Source organism: Protopterus annectens, chromosome 10.part0 (assembly GCF_019279795.1).
Source record: "Protopterus annectens isolate FY-2018-M chromosome 10.part0, PAN1.0, whole genome shotgun sequence".
In the NCBI taxonomy this organism is placed as follows: Eukaryota; Metazoa; Chordata; order Ceratodontiformes; family Protopteridae; genus Protopterus; species Protopterus annectens.
Window position 1 is genome coordinate 616,045,096 of NC_056744.1, and position 17,755 is coordinate 616,062,850.

Consider the following 17,755-nt stretch of genomic DNA (forward strand, 5'->3'; position numbering starts at 1 on the left):
ACTCTGCCTAACCTGGACTGGGATTTTATTCCAGAGTGAAGGGAGCCTCTGGGTTATGAATCTGTCCCTCCAGCATGTCCTATTTATTTCAGTGCTGAGGTTCAAGTCTCTCGAGCGCGTAGCTCAATGGGATTTGGATTTTCTGAGGTGCAGCATGTCCATTAATTCCGGGATGGACATGGCTTTATACGTCAGGCACAGATTGCCTCTGAGCAGGCGGTATGCCACTGAGTAGAGCTGGAGTTTCTTTAACCGGGCAGCATATGGCATCTGTTTGAGCCATTTGATCCTCTTGGTGAGGTACTTTTGGGGTCTTCCCAGTTGCTGCAGGTGTCTGGTAAGGTACATTCCAAAAGGGGCATTGTACTCAATTATGGGCCTGATGAGGGATGAGTAAAGAGGCACGATGACCTCCCATGATCTAGATGTGAATCCCTTCATGTAGTGCTTCCTTCTTTATTGCATGCAGTAGTAGGTTTTTTTATCATTTTGGACGTTGTGGACTGCTTTCTGGTTTTGCTTTTTACTTGCCATTGCTGCTTAGTACTACATGCTGGTGTCTGCAGAGGAGTGCAATATTTTTGTAACTTTGTGAACAAGCAGTGTTGAGTTTTACAAGCCCTCACGTTCCTGTACACGAGGTTTTTATTTTTATGCTACATGTTTTAACAGGAACGTGGTCTCTCTGTGCTAGCCTTTTATTCTTGATTTGGGCTATATAAAATGTTTTTCTAACCACTTTGGCCACGTGGTTGTCAAATGAGAGATTGCTATCAACTTGGGTCCCCAGGTCCCTAATTACTTCTTCCATAATTAATGGATTACCACCTATGTGGTAATTTGTGGGCACTTTGTTTTTGCCAAAGGGGATGACTATACACTTTTTGGCGTTTAGCTTGAGGCCATGGCTCTGGCACCAGTTGTCTGTTTCTATGAGGCCCTTTTGTAGGATGCTTGTGTCGGCTGGAGAGTCTATTATGGCGCCCAGTTTGCAGTCATCTGTGAACTTGGTCAGCCACAGTCCTTCCGTGATAGCCTGTACCTCCGAGAAATATATACCGAACAAGAGAGGTCCCAGGACTGAGCCTTGTGGGATGCCACTTGTAACTGGTTTGGAGTCTGACATGGCTCCAGCAATTCTAACCATGTGGGTTCTGTCCTTGAGACAGTTTGCAACCCATCTAGTGACATAGGGGTTTATATTTAAGCTGATGAGTTTATCTATAATGCCCGAGTGTGGTATTGTATCGAAGGCTTTTGCAAGGTCCAGGTAGGCTGTGTGGACCACCTTCCCCTCGTCAATGGCCTTGGTGACTGTTTCAAAGAAACTGACCAGGTTTAAGAGGCAGGATCTGCCCTTAACAAATCCGAACTGGGTAGGATCCAGTGTCTGTAGGTCCCCAATATCTTTATTTATGAGGTCCATGATGATCCTTTCCATAGCTTTGCAGACCAAGCTAGTCAAGCTTATGGGGGCGATAGTTTCCAGGATCCATTAAGGCACCACCTTTATGGAGAGGGACCACTGTTGCTGTACGCCACTCTTTGGGTACATATCCTGTAGTAAGGCTGAGATTGAACAGTAGTTTTATGTTTGGGTTTAGTTCTTCTTGGAGTTCATGTAGGATGCAGCCCGGGACACTGTCTGGTCCCATTGATGCTGTGTTTTTTGCTTTGGAGAGGGCGGCTCTTACCTGAGCATCTGAGAGTTTAGAGGGGCAGCACTCTGCTGGGATATATATTTGCCCTTTTGGTGGGGAAGGGGGGGAGAAGTTTGCGCTGAACCTGTCAGCTAGGATGTTGGCAATGTCTGTGGGTTCGGTGTATTTTTTGTCATTTTGGACTAATTCTGAGCATATCTGGGAATTCCCACCCAGATTCCTAACATAACTAAAGAAAGCCTTGTGATTATCCTTAGTGTCCTGTGCAATTTTTCTCTCGAAGCTGGCCTTAGACGATTTTATGAGTGCCCGTAATTTTTTGCTAATACTGATCAGAGATGCCTTCTCTTTTTGGGATTTTGCTCTATCATGTAGTAGCTTCCTCCTTCTGTTGTATAGTTTGTTTATGGCTGGGGTCCACCAGACAGGACGCCTAACTTTGGAGGATTGGGTCTTGGTTTTATTTGGGATTGCATGATCCATGCATTCCTGAAGGTGTTCATAGAATGGGTTTATAAAGGATTCTGCAGTCTGGGCTGTATTTTCCACAGGCCCGGGGGCTTTGAAGGATTCCACCTCGGTTTTGAGGAGTGTAAAATTTGCTTTAAAGAAGTTTTTCACTGTGGTTTTCTGGGCAGGGGCTGGGGTCGGGATGTTAATATCTAGTGAGATTAGTTTATGGTCTGATCTTACCAGTGAGGGATACACTTCTGGTCTGGAGCATAGAGTCCCCATGTTAGTGATGATCAGGTCCAGTATGTTTTCCCCTCTTGTGGGAGTGGCAACAAGTTCTTCCATAGCATTTGAGTTTATAAATTCTAGGAACCTTTGGGCTAGGGTGTTGGAGCTAGAGTAATGCTTCCAGTCTATGTTAGGGTAGTTGAAGTCGCCCAATATAATGGTGTTTGGAGAGACCTTCCTATTTTCCAGTGTTCTCAGGAAGGCCGAGTGGGGTTCCTGGGTTTGGGAGGGTGGTCTGTAGCAGGCTATAAACTGGAAGGCAATTTTACCCACTGTTAGTTGCACATGGATAGTCTCTGATGCTTCGTGCTGTGCCACCAACCTGGAGGTGTGGGTATCTTTGACGAATATTGATACTCCCCCTCCTTTTGTGGTACGGTCCAAGTTTTGGGGCCGGAAAACATGGCATGAGGTATAACCTGGTAGTGCTGGGGTGCTCTCGGGAGCCTTGAACCAGGTTTCTGTTACTGCACAGATATCGATGTTCTCCATGCTAAGGAGAGTTTTGAGTGTGTGCATCTTGAGGTTTAGAATTCTGGCGTTGAGTAGCATTAGTCTTAGTTTCTTATCCCTTGTGATACCTATGGAGGTGGGTTTGTCTTTTGAACCTTGCCTAAAAAGGGCACTATGGGGATGGCAAGAGCCTTTGCCAATATCCGAAAGCCCAGGGGTGACATGTGCAAGCCGTCCCTAGCGAAGCATCGTGGCTTGTTGAGCATGTCATCCCAGGCAGACAGGCATTGGATCCCCTTTGAATGACACCAATACTTAAGCCAATTGTTGAAATTGATCATCTTGTCTTCATATTGTGGCATCATTCTTGGTGAGGGTAAGATGATACTTAAGGTCAGGGTCATACCGGCCTGGGCTACATGCTCAGAGAGCTTCTCTATGTCTCTTTTCATGTAGTCCAGGGAGGTACATCTCAGGTCATTCACACCAGCATGGACAATGACTGAGTCATATTTGTACTTGCCTTGGAGTGACCTGAGTGCTTGTGTTATGTGGCGGATCCTAGCCTGGTGAGCGGGACGTCAGTGTGCCTGACGATAGAGTCACCTATTACAAGTGCATCAGGTGTGTTGTTTAGCCTTAAGGACTGTGACTGTTCGGCACACTGGCTTTGTAAGCTATGTGTTGCACGTGTTTTGTTTTGGGGTAGCGGTTGCTTGGGTGTCTGCTTTGGAGGTCTCTGCTGCTTAGGCAGATTTTTATTTAGAGCCTCCGAGTATGTTTTTGTGTGTTTATGTGTTTGGTTTGCTGTCGTGGTAGGTCTATGTGAGACTGGAATTGTAGTGAGTCTGGTTTCCTTCTCCTCCTGACTGGTTACGCCAATACTGAGTTGAGAGAGCTTTGCCTCCAGTTTGGCTATATGGTTGCATCTCTCACATGTGTTGGAATTTGTTGGGAGGAGGAGAGGGTTGTCTGTGTACATGAGGCAGTTGTAACATTGCTGAACGATTCCCAGATTCACCAGCTGGACCGGAGAGGAGATTGACAACTGACCTTTGGACATGCTAGAATAGTATTGGGAATTCCTTTATAATTGAAAAAAGGGCCAATGGGGAACAAAGTACTCAAGGGGAGTTTGTGAGGGTGTAGTGCTTTTAATTTTTTAGTGCTGACTTATATAATTGCTTTAGTGAGCAAGTGTCAGGCTTTAGAGTGGGAATAGGGTGTTTATTATGAGAACTAGATCAGTTCTAAGGGAAAAAGTGAAGAGCAGACTTTGTGGAGCCGAGAATGGTTTAAACCCAATTAGGTGGCGCTGCCCGATGCTGCGCTATGCGCAAAATCGTGCAAAGCCGCGCTAAAGCGGGTTTTATACAGGGGGACTTAAAGGGACTTAAAAGAGCTAGAAATTGGCCCAAAACAGCCAATAGACTACCAGATTCTTGTGCTGGGAACACTCCTCCGGGGATAGATAGGCTGCTCCAAGCTCCCCACTGCCACTGGTGAACAAAGAAGCCTCCCTTTATCCAAGAAAGGAAATGGGCAACACAGAAACTTTCCAAAAGTCCAGAATACAGCAAAGCCTGTATTTGGACTACTCTAGGTCAGGAAAGACGGGAAACAAGGATAATTTTTTTTTTTGCAACAAACAGCAGGAAAATGCAATAAATATGTAACACAGGCTAGCGCACTTGAGTGTGTAGCCTCAACAGGTAAAAGCAACAAACAGGACAAACTTTAAAAGTGCAGGTGCAAAAACAACTTTAAACAGTTTAAAACAGTTCAAGAAGCAGAAATACTTGCAGTTTAGCTAGATCGGACAGTCGCCCAGGTAGTAGCAGGAAAACAAACACTTTTATCAGGTTAGCAGTCATTCTTTTAGCCTCTCTGCTGCTAGCACCACTCTATTACCACTTTCTTCCCCATCACACCTCCAACATTCGCTATCTACTTGAGGAAAAATTCTTTAGGGTCTATTTGCGTTATAAAAATACCAATGTAAACACTTCCAGGCAAAGATCTTAACTTTACTAGACTTTGTTGCATATTTGGGAGGCATGCATATATCCCCCTGTTGTTTCTTTGTGAATTAGGTTCATAGGTAGGTACTAGGCTATCTGCCCAAAGGCATTTATAAGCCTAGCTGGAATGTGTTGGCTTTCGCCACCCCCTTAGATTAGTTCCCTGTGCCTCTGTCCAGCAGAGCCATTGAAGTGATACCTGGGGTAAACTTTCTGTTTCCCATCCACTCTTTAAGGTTTCTCTTGAAGAGGGTTAGCAAGGAGCTCTGCCTAATGTAGATTGGAATCTTGTTCCAGAGCATGGGAAGTCTCTGGAACAGGAATCTATCCCTCTAGCACATCCTATTTATTGTTATGGTGAGGTTTAGATCCCTGGAGCATGTGGCTCGTGGGGATATGGTTTTCTTTAGTTGGAGCATGTCCATCAATTCTGGGTTGGGCATGGCCTTGTATGTCAGGCAGAGATCACCTCTGAGTATGCGGTATGCAACCAAGTACAGCTGGAGTTTCTTCAGTCGAGCTGCATAGGGCATCTGCTTGAGGCCAGTGATCCTCTTGGTGAGGTACTTCTCTGGTCTTTCCAGTTGTTGCAGGTGTCTTGTAAGATACACCCCAAATGGGGCATTGTACTCTATGATGGGTCTGATGAGTGATGCGTAGAGGGGCCCAATGACCTCTTTCGATCTGGATGCAAACCCTTTTGTGATTAGGTGGGCCACATAGAAGGATTTTCTAACCACTTTGGCAATGTGATTATCAAAGGAGAGGTTACTATCTACTTGGGTCCCCAGATCCCTTATTACATCTTCCATATTTAGGGGGCTACCACCTATGTGGTAGTTTGTGGGTACTTTGTTTTGTTTTTTCCAAAGAGGATGACTATGCACTTTTTGGCATTTAGATTGAGGCCATGATTTTGACACCAGGTATCCGTCCTTGTCAGATCTCTCTTCCCAATCCTTTGTAATCTCCTCTGATTGATTCTTGTAGTTATTGGTGCTATATTTTATGTCTTACTAATTTTCCCTTTTTTAACAGCAGCTTACATTCTAGATTCTACTAAAAACTACCAGTGCTGGTGTTTAGCTTAAGGATCCCCCTGTTTTTTTTTCCTCTTTGCCTATAGTCTGATATCAGTCCTTGATAGGGAAAACAATCTGTAGCCTGCAGTCCAAATAAATTCTTGGCCTCTTCCCAGTCTATTACCTTTGCCTCTCTAATTGTTTGCTCCCAGTATCTTGGTTCTTTTACCAGTTTTCTCCAATAAATTCCAGCCCCCGCTTGCCTATTGTCTGTATTCCTAATTGCAGTCATCCATATGGGTAGAATTTCCTTTCTCCAGTCCTGTGTTGGCTTAGTTCTTAGAATACTTTCTACTACATTATAAATCTAATATTTTGTGTGGTTATTGTTGTTCTCCTTAAAGATCTACATCCAAAATCTCAGTCTCTCTTGAGCTTTCCCCCTGTTTTGTCATCATCCCTTTTCAATTTGAATTATAGCCTTATGCTTGTGCTATGTATAGGAGCCTTAACTTTATAACTTTGAAATACCCCTTTAAATCAGATAATCCCAAACCACCTTGTTCTGTTATAAGAATAAGCTTATCCCATTGACTCTTGCCATCCCCCCATAATAAAATCCTTCAGCTCTTTATTAACTGCAGTCCACAAGTGTGTGTGTGTGTGTGTGTGTGTGTGTGTGTGTGTGTGTGTGTGTGTGTGTGTGTGTGTCAATATAGTGAAATCGAGAGCAGGCTTTCAAAAAATGCAATTGTGGGCCTAAGATCCTGCCACAAGATAGACACAATTTGTGCATGTATTGCTTATGGGAACATCATTTTTAGCTTAATGTGACATTTGGAAGTCCTTTACTCCTTCTGATATTAAGGAAAGTAAAAATAATTAAAATTATACAGGATGGAATAGAGTTCTTCTCTTGCTTCTGTTGTAGCTTCAACTTCAAACATTACTTTGGGGTTGGCTCCTCCAGCGTTCACAGCTGAATACAGAAGTAAAATAGCAGAGATAAAGATGGTAAAAAGAAGCACAAAACTGTCAGAGCTTATAAAACAAGATATTTGTGTACAGACTTTAGTGGCAAAAAGCCAAAGTAGAAGAAAGGCGTCCTGTTGCTCATTCTCCTTGTACTTTCTGAATGGCATAGAAGGTACTGCAAGTCTTCCCTAGTGCCTTTTGTCTTGCTGACAAGAAATGTTGGATAGCAGAAGATCCATGCAAAGAAGTGTCTACAGCTAATGTGAGGGTGGTAGGCAGTGGTATGTGCAGGTCAGTCTGCAGTGATGGTGCTGACACTGATGTATGTGCTACACTAGAGGGTACCAGTATAATCTGCCAAGGGTCATAGCCAGTCAAGTCCACTAACTCTAAGTGGATAGCCTTGTCAAGATTTTCTGTGGTTTTGCTTTTGAATGGGGATGACCACACTGACATTGACCATGCCACTGTTGTTGACTGCTTGGACAGTGATGCTGTTGATGTTGGGAGTATCCTCAGCCTCAGGGCAGGTAGTCAAACTGCCTGGGTCAGCTTCATCATTGATTTTGCTGGTGTCAGCAGCAATGTGAGTAGACCCCACCTTGAACTCATCAGCTCATGGTTGGCCCCATTGCCATGTGTCTGACTTTTGGGTCAAATTTGGTACTGATTTTCTGTGTGCCAAGCTTTGGTAATGGGCAGCAGGGGCTAATGCTGTTGGTCCCAAGCATGATGTGTACACTGATGCTGACCTTATCAATGCAGAATTTTCTGCATATGCAACCCTCAGTTTCCTGTTACTGGTCTTGAATGGAGACATTGTTTTAACTGCATCTTTAGGTATTCATCTCTTCCTGCTGCAGGACACAGGGTCCAAACATCTTATGCAGTATCCATCGAGACTCCTCTTCATTCTTGGGTTAATCACTGTCAGAGGATGGAAGGAAGAAAACCTGCAAAAGAAGCAACTTGGACAGGCTGTCCCTGTGCTCTCCACATCAGATGGTGTTGATTCCCACTACATACCAATCACTCTGGGTTTTTTAAGTTTTAGAGATGATGAGGGAGGAAGAATGGTGACCCACAGATCCTACCACCTCTCGGCATCAGATCCAATGGAAGCTTTTCAAATCCCCAACACTCCCCTGGTTAATTCCATCCATGGATAGCATGGCATGGCTTGTACTCAAGACTACATAGGACAACCCTGATGTGGTTGCACTTGTCCAAAGAAGACCAGACAAAACATTCTCCCCTTTCAAAGAATGGAACTGCTGGAATGAGACACCTAAGGCCAAATTCTCTGTTAATAAAGCTGCCCTTAAAATGCAGTACAAATGCAGAGGCCTGTTGTCTATCCCTAGGATAAACAGTCATGGGCTATGGCCAGGTTTGGAATGCTCATTCATACATCCTCAATGTTTACTATCTGTTTTATACACCTGTTAAGGTTTGTGCAAGAGTTTGTTGTTAAGGTGGACAGTGACTGAATGGGTTGCCAGATGGGCAGCTGAAGTCAAAGCTGCAGTTTCAAATGGCAACTGTGTCTTCCATACCTTGCATCTGGTGCATGATTCAGTGATGGCTTTACTTGGGCAGTGGTTGTTGCACTCATCTTTGCCTTCACATGTGACTACATTTGACTAACATGGCAAATGTTATCAAGGAACTTCACTCTCTGTTTGGTTGTTAATCACTCTTTAGACTCTCAGCAGTTAAGGCTTATTTTAGAAATGATAAAATCAGAATGTGAAATTCTGACCACTGCGGGTATCAAACTCAAACTTCACAGTACATCTTTGTGGGGATACAGAAAAGTTCATGGCAGCTCTCAATCCACAGTGGCCAACATCATATAGCTTAACAACCTCTCTTCTTCAGAGAGAGAGAAACCAAGCAGAGACAGAGACAGTGAGCCATCAGTCAAGAGATATCAATGGATACCTTTCAACTTCTTTGATAAAAACTCTGGATAGACCCAGGAAAAAGAGGTAAAACACTTCAAATATAACCCCAATTCACTTGATACATGCAATAGGAGGTTTTCCATCAACATGCATTTTCTGAACAATAAGAAGTATAAAACTATAATCTCTGGCTTCATTGACTGGCAATAATCTTCAGGAATTTATCAGAAAATAATGCGTTTTCGTGGGACAGAGCACAACAAAGGATAGTTAAGAGGCATGTGGAAGAGGGTTGCAGTCCCGTACACTGTATTTTTTTTCATTCATTTGATCAAAATGAGCCATATGAAATGCACTTAGTCAAGAAGGCAGCTGCAATTGGTACGTGTGTGTGTGTGTGTGTGTGTGTGTGTGTGTGTGTGTGTGTGTGTGTGTGTGTGTGTGTACATTAAATACTTCTACAGCTTATATTATACTTCCTCCAACAATTACATATGCTGCACATTTGAAACATTAGGTGGAATGATTATTACACATCAAAATATGTATAAATAAACAGTATATAGTAAAAAAAGGAAAAAAATACAGAACAATTTAACAGATTTAACAGATAGTCCATTATCTAAGCATAGTAATGCCCTCCATGCATTATTAGGGAAATAATGCAGTTCCAGGGGTGGTAAGGCCCTCCGTCTCAAACGCTGGACCTCACTACAACCCTGGGTGAGTGTTATTAGGCTAATAAAGCCTACCATGGCAGGTATTATTGCTTGCTTTTAATTACCTTCATTTCTTACAATTTTTCCCTAATAATTAACTCATGCTGTCTACAGCTGTTGCACACTCTCATGATTCTTAATGCCTACTTCACTTCATTAGAATAACTGTACTGTACCACTGTTTATGTTGTGCTTGCACACAAATCAAATAAATTTTAGTGCAATGTTTCCACTAGTGATTCATGTACTCTACCATCCAGCAATTTACTTCATCTGAGCAAATGTAGAATATTCCAATACAAGAACAGTGACTTCATATAGTGAGTATCTTTATATGAACAATAACTTCAAATAGAGATACTCACTATATAAATTGTATGCAACGACACTGTGATGAAATTAATGCATGCTATGTGATCTCACCATATCTTCTTGTTTACCTAGAAAATGAAAAATACGTAGCAGATATAACATTCTATGCGCAGTATTATATGTAGCACATAAAATACTGTGCAAACTGCAGGTATAATTTAACCATGTTGTAAATGTACCAGTACAATAGTAGAAGAAAAGGTAGTACTTCAGATGTTAAAAGTGAAACTGGGACTATGTGCATTGGAAACAGGGCCATTAGTAGCTAGTGCAGCCTAGTGACCCACATTTAGTAATGATTTGGGGATGCAGGGCTTGGATGGGGGGAAGGTGAAAAAGCTTCTATCCCCTAGTTTACTACTAAGCCCAGGCTGGAGGCTTCTGCATCCTCAAGTTACCATATGGTTCTGGAGCTACAGACAGATCAAATATATTTTTCTATAAAATTTTACTTATTCTGAGTATATTACTAAAATCCTATTTGGCTAAAAGCAGAAATGATGGAACATTCATCTGTTGATAAAACAATGGCTAATATTCTGCAGGCCTGCATTGGCAACCAGATGCTAGACTTGTATCTAGTGTCTGATTCAGTCAGGCTGCATCTTGTATTGAGCATCGAGTACAGCAAGCTACAAGGGAGCAAGGAGCATTTAAAATAGAGGCCAGTTAGGGTAGCAAAGGGATTATGGGGCAGTGCTTGTTTTCAGTTGGTCATGTAGCAGATGGAAAACAAAACACAGCATGTATGTAATCATAGTTACAATAACTGTAGTTAGAAGTGAGGATAATGCAAATCTGAAATTATTGTACTACCAGAGTACTGTTCTGTGTATCACAAAGCAGAACTTATCAAACCAGAAACAGCTGCTACCAATCTGCACAATCCCCATTTCTTTTGCCATATACCTTTGTACATTTACAGTGTGGTTATAGTATGCCTGTAGTGTGCAAGGTATGGATTTTTATCTTGGAGACAAACAATAGAGCTTACAGTCATGACTAAGTAGGAAACATGTATATATTTATTTTCTATTTGTAACTCATGCCATGTAGCATGTTTTATAATGTGCATTTTTTTTCCTCTGGAGTTGTTACTGAAACAGGTCTTGGGTGATCTGTCCACTATCCTGTTTACAAAATAACAAATACATTTAATAAATCCATGTATACATCCGTTGTGTACCTTTGTATTAAGATGAAGTCCCCACAGGTGACAGCTGATGGGGAATATAGGTTTATATTCTGATACCCAGGAGTCTGCTGATGGTAAACAGTAGCATCTATTGAGAAGCAAAACAAATACTGCAAACCTAAATGTGGAATCACAGTCTCCGTTTTAACTGAAGAAGTCTAAAAGAATGTGTGTGTTAAGTAATTAAAGTCTGACTTCACAGCATAGCTCTCAACATCTTAGCACAAGAAATCTGGACAAAGGCAAAAATAATGGCCGAAAAATAGGGACATATTTTAAATATTGCTCCTATAAACTTAAAAAGTAGTTAGAATAATAGAATGTACATTGGCATGCATTTTCTGAAGGATATGAAGTTTGAAATGCAAATGTCTGTCATTATTTAGTGTCTTCAATCCTCAATGATTTTCCAGAAAACCACAAATATTTTGAGGAAAAGACCAAAAAATATGAGGCAAAAATCTAGACGTTCTGCAAAAATCTGGACAGTTGAGAAGTATGCTTTGCAGTAGCCATTAAGACAAGTATAACCCAAAGTAAAAGAAGGGTTATAAACAAAATCTTAACTGAAAACTCATGTCTACTTACAGTCTGGAATCCAGCTTCAAGAGAAAACCTAGTCGGTCATATTCTGAAAAACAACAAATGAAAACAAAAAATGATTACTAGGTGAGAATATAACACATTGCATGAAAATGCCAGCATTGTGGTTTGAAATCTGGAACTAAATCACAACTAAATGATATTTATATTAACTCCCTGGATTAGCCACTATAAAGTTACGTTAAGTACACGCTTTACAGCAGTGTATAAGTCACTATGTAAATCATACTATTGTTGAAAGAAATTAAGTTTTCCAGCCCACAATACCACATTTGGTTAAAAAAGGGGGGAGGCAGGAGGACAACATGAGACCATTAAAGAGCATTAATGCAAGCAATTTCCACAGCTGTGTTATAAGAATCTACTTTAAATGGAAATCACAAAACATTCCTTCATATGCCTTTGTCTTCTGCTGCGAAAGCAGAAACCATTAATATAAGCAAGAGAAAAATCACTTCAAACATTTGCTTTTCCTCTTACTCAGTGTGTGTGAATTGTAAGGCAGGATATTTATGTGTATTATTTTGGAAAATCACAGAGAAGGAAAACAGAAACAAAGTAGGTGAAACTAATGAAACTAAGAAGTCTATAATGCAGAATTTGTTCTAGCAACCCACTCGGGGACCTGCATTCAGGTTTTTTTTTTTCTGAATGGAGTTGTATTATGAGGTTTTGCCCTGCATCATTACAAGTCATCAAATAATGTTATTTGTAGAAATGAAAGGGTAGAAATATTTAAATTACCTTAAAGCTGTATTTAATTAGCATCTGAGTGCTTCATCTGTAACAAAGAATGTTTTTCCAATGTACTGTAATGCCACTTTAATTAGCCAGTATATATTAATAGATTAAAAGCATCAGGAAGTTGATAAAATCCAAGAACACTTACACAGTTGTGCATCTAAACTCAGTAATAAATAACTTAAGAAGAAGAATTTAGCTAATGTGAAATCTAAGATACTTTGTGTCCAGAAATACAGCTAATAAATCAATGCAAGATGAATATACTTTAATTGGTGTATACATTTTCCAAATTCTGCTGCACCCCTAGAAAAGCATATATGATTTTTGGATACAAGCATATAGCTCCACGATGCTTCCATGCAGGACAAGAGAAGGGGAATAACAATTAGAATTGCTGAGCAAAGACGTTGTGAAAATGTTAGTGGAATTTGTGTTGGCCCTACAGCAGATAGTTTGCTTGGCTTTGCTGTGTGACAAATGCCACATTTTTATACCAGAAGGCATCTAAACTAGTGCCTGTGTTCTGTCTTAAGGGATCTACCTGAAAAGAACGAAAGCTGAAAATGCCGACAACGAGAAGACCGACACCAGAAGACCGACAACGTAAATGATCGACAGTCCAGAATCCCAACGCTGAAAACACCGACATGCAAAACAAGTGCGACTGTGTAAGTATGCAATAGTGACGGACTTTAGGGTTAGGGTGGGTAAGGTAAGTGTGCGATAGTGATGGACCTTAGGGTTAGGGTTTAGGTTAAGGTTAGTGCATAGATAGTTGTGTATGTAAGTTTAATGTAGGTTTGTAAGGTTTTTGGTGTGCTTGTGTTGTGTGTGTGTTTTTCAGAAATCAATTTGTTTTGTTGAGTTCTGGGATTGTGGTTTGTCGGGCATTTAAACTATCAGGTATTTCAACTGTCGTTCTTTTCGTGTTGGTGTTTTTGTTGTCGTGCTTTTAGCTTGTCGATCATTTCAGGTAGGTCTGTCTTAAGGTAGATCTGGGTAAATGTAAATGGTAGACAGGGGCTTTAAGTTCCACTTTCTTCCATACTTGAGGAGGAGATGCCAAGAGTGGCATAAGCAGTACTGTGAATGCATCAACTATATACTTTTACAGATCTGGCATGCCACACTTCAGTGAATAAAAGTAAAGTAATGTTATTTCATTGCTGTGTCCAAAACCAGTTGCATATAACCATAAGATTATGAAAAGTTAACTGCATAAGGGATCAGCAATGTAGCAGTCTATTTATTTACTTATGGACTCATGTTGAGAGGGTACTTTGGACTGTGTATAAGCCATATCAGTGGCTGCAAAAGATTCATTAACTAAATTATATATACCCATTATATGGCTACTGTAAAGTTTAAACAGACACTGGAGACAGAATGTATATAAAACACAGGTTTCATTTTTAGAGGATCACAGGAAAATCAAAATAGTAGACCATATGGCTTGAAACAAAACAGAACAGCACCTGTGGTTTCATTTAATCAGTAATAGCGCACAGTCTGTCACAATCCCTCCTGGACAGTCTCTCACAGTCCCTCCAGGAGTAGGCTATCTTTAAAATTCCCAGGCTATAGGCCTTGGCCAGGCATCATTCTCACCTCTAGATTCCAGGTGATTCTAATCCATAAGTAGTATAATTCACAAGTAAACCCTGACTGGGTTGTCATACTACAGGCCTTTTGGGTCTTCTGGGTAGGAGACAGATAATCACTTCTGAGCATCCAGTTGAGGAACAGACTTCTTTGATTCCTATCCTCCAAGCTATTTCCTTTTTATAAATATTTTGGTAATTAGTGCCTTGTTGGCTGGCTAATACAGAGTGCCCATATAACTGTTATGGAAATGTGCCCATACTCGATATTGCAGCACACATTTTGCATTCTATACTGCTTCACATTATAAAAAAGAACATATTACAGCCATTACCAGAAACAATGTGTTGCATCTATCCTAACCCAGCACATAAGCAAGGGTTTTGGACACAAAGCAATGGGTCGTAGACCATCAACAACCCAGACGCATTTCTGTTGGCTAAACTGGACCTGTGGGTCACTGTATATTGAAAGAGTGGCAGGATTGTGCCCATCAGCGCAATTTTGTGTTGCCATCAGTTTGTCTACTTATTAGTTGTAGTGTAGCATGAGCTGTTACTACATTTAAGTGTTTGCTTATAAACAGTACTTCAGGGCATAGAATGCCCACTTTATAGGTAGGTACTCTCTTTTAGTATTGGAATATCTCTTATCTGCATTGCTCAACTTTTCTGAGGTAGTAGGCAGGGTGCTTCTCACTCTGAATATCTTTAGATAGCACTGTCCCCAGACCTACCTTTGTTGTGTTGGTATAGAGAGTAAAGTATTTAATAAAATCAGGAATCACTAACACATGTTCAGATCACAGGATCTGTTTAAATTTATACTGAAAGAGAGTACCTAGTTGTAAAGTGGGCATACTAAGAGAAGCCGCGTGGTACAGCGGTAGCGTTGTCACCTCACAGCAAGAGGTTCTCCCGTTCTATTCTCGGCTGGGGGAGCGCCTTCTGTATGGAGTCTACATGCCCTCCCCATGGTCGAGTGGCATTTGAAAGACATGCGTAGAATGGGCGTGCCTTCGTTGAAGGTTGGGCGTTGAGCTGGCACCTCGTCACCATAAAAATCTACTGCCGATCATTAGCGGACCGGAGTTCTGCTGTAGCGACCCCTAACCGGGAAAAGCCGAAAGAAGAACACCTCTGACCTGAAGTATTGTTTATAAGCAGACACATAAATGTGGTAACAGCTCATGCCACACTGCAAGCAATAAGTATGCAAACTGATGGCAACAGAAAATTGTGCTGATGGGCATTCAAGGGATGCAAAGACTAATTTTTTTTTTTCTTGAGAAGAGCGGAAAAGCAGTACCTGCCAGTACCCCTGTGTCAAATCTAGTGTTGTCAAGGGCCTGGTCTTTGCAAAAGTCTCTATCAGCTTGTCAGGTCTGGGCATGGGATAGCTTTCAAACTTTGAAATGCTATTCAGCTTCCTAAGGTTGTCACATAATGTGGTAGTTTTTTTAGACTTGGGAACTAGCAATAGCTGTCTCCTCCAGTAACTCTGTGACTCTTCTATTTCTCCTAATTTGAGCATCTTTCAAACATCTTTTACTGACTGTTTCTTTAACTCTGGTATTCTGTAAGGTTTCAATCTAGCCTTCACTCCAAATGTTTTTGTTGTGCATGTTCTATCAGTTTAATTCTCCTAAGCATTTCTGGAAACACTCCATTATTTCTCAACAGAAATTCTGTTATTTCCTGTTTTGTAATTTTGATAATGATTCCTACCAATGCACTTCTAGTAGAGTTTTTTCTGGTCTCTCCTGGTTGAACTTCAGTTTACAAGCTAACCATGGAACTTTCTACTTCCTTCCATTAAATTAATGTTATAGATTTGGTCTTTCTTTCTCTTTCTTGGTTGTCTAACTTTGCAGTTCACTGCATTTAAGGTTTTAATCACCTCAGAGGTCTTGCCATTTAGCCAGAATAGGTGTGTGTGTGTGTGTGTGTGTGTGTGTGTGTGTGTGTGTGTGTGTGTGTGTGTGTGTGTGTGTGTGTGTGTGTGTGTTGTGTGTTGTGTGTGTGTGTGTGTGTGTGTGTGTGTGTGTGTGTGTGTGTGTGTGTGTGTGTGTGTGTGTGTGTATAAGGTATTAGCATTAAAACATGATCCTCCAGGTTAAATTCTTTCAATTGGCATTCTTATTATACATTGCTGTTTCTTCTCTTGTGTTTTTTGAATGTACTCTTTTAGTACATGCATAGTGACACCCTAGACTATTCTGCAAATTAATATAATGTTTTACTGTGCTCTTGAGCAGCGTCTTTTCTTTCTGCCAAGTTTGTTTAGCAATATCAAGCAGACCTTTGGGATGCCTGCTGTGCTGGAATCCTAATGGGATAAACCCATTTGAAACTCATGGCACCTCTCTTACTGCTAACAGCAAATAGAATAACAAATGACCACATTTTTTATTATCTGTATCAATTACTTTTCCTAACACGGATTTCAGTATTTCAGTGTTTAAATGAATCTCTTTACTAAACCATCAGCCTGACATTTTCAACTGCTTAACTTTAAAGTACTGTGAAAGCTGATGAAACACCCTTGGCTTGCCTGTATGTCTTGCTCAGTTAAGTATTTCTTTAGGGATACCCACTCTAAGGCATAACAGTAGCAGCTCTCTGGCACTAGACATAAAAATGACCTTGTGTTATGGTAAGGCTTATGGAAATTTTGCAGCATAGTCCATTATTATTACTACAAAATTTAGGCTACTTGTTGTGAAGTATATAGGCGCTCCTGTCATATTGTGCCTCTGTCTCTTTTCACATCTTCCATAATGCCTTTCCTATTATAACATCGTGAGTCAAAAGAGATACCACAGCTACATGGTGCAAAAGTTTTCCTAGAAATGTTTGAATTTCCAAATGCGTGACTGGGTATTTCCTTCTGTCATTATGAGTACATATCTCTTCCAGCTTTTGTTTCTTACTAATCTCATGTTTACATACTTAAGGCCTTTTGAAATAGGTAATCATACAACCAGAATTAATTAAGGCTTGAATGTCTGTCCTTTTTAAAAAAACACAGTAAACTTTATTTAGTTGCAATGCAATAACAGAAGGCTGATTCACTAATCCTAGTTTTAATTGTATCACATTTCATACAAACAGTTTTATTTGTATCATGCACATTAATTGAGATGTTGCTAATAGTGGTATTCTCAGTACTAATGGAATAGACTGTAGCTGTATGACCACGTCCCTCCACATCTATAACAAAGTTTGTTTTATTACTTGATGCTTTTAATGTCACACAGAAGTGCAGATTTCTTAAAGAAGCTTTAGTTTTAGAAGCAGACAGTTCATAAATCATTAACTAATGAGCATTCTATTATAGTTACTAACTTGTCAGAGTTATTGACTTCATGTTGCAACATCTATTTCTTCATATGACCAAGCATTTTATTTTAATCTTTCCACTTCTAGAATTTTTGACATTTTCATTTTACTGCTATTATTAGGATCTAACCATGGCTTTAGTGTATGTTTTAAGTTATATATCTGTACTGTAACTGGTCTGTCAGCATTAAAAGTCCAGATGTAGAATTTTACATTTTACACTTCAGACGTTGCTGCAGCTCTAGCTAGTAATTCCTTTCTGAGGTTTTCATAGAGCTTGTAATCAGTCCTCTCCATGTCTAGAAGAGTGCACAGTGCTTCCCCTACCACCTAGGAGGATAGAATTTTGGCCCATTCCAATATGCCTAGTGTTCTTGGGCGGCATAACTTTTCAAAAGT

General features: G+C 40.6%; 1 protein-coding gene across 1 annotated transcript in view; it reads right to left on the reverse strand.

Annotated features, from left to right (window-relative positions):
* ST3GAL3 (ST3 beta-galactoside alpha-2,3-sialyltransferase 3) overlaps positions 1-17,755 on the reverse strand; it is a 3,995,325-nt gene that overhangs the window by 2,844,279 nt on the left and 1,133,291 nt on the right. The window contains exon 4 of the mRNA XM_044085443.1: positions 11,655-11,697. Within this exon, the coding sequence (XP_043941378.1) occupies positions 11,655-11,697 (43 nt within the window). The remainder of the gene's footprint in view (positions 1-11,654; positions 11,698-17,755) is intronic.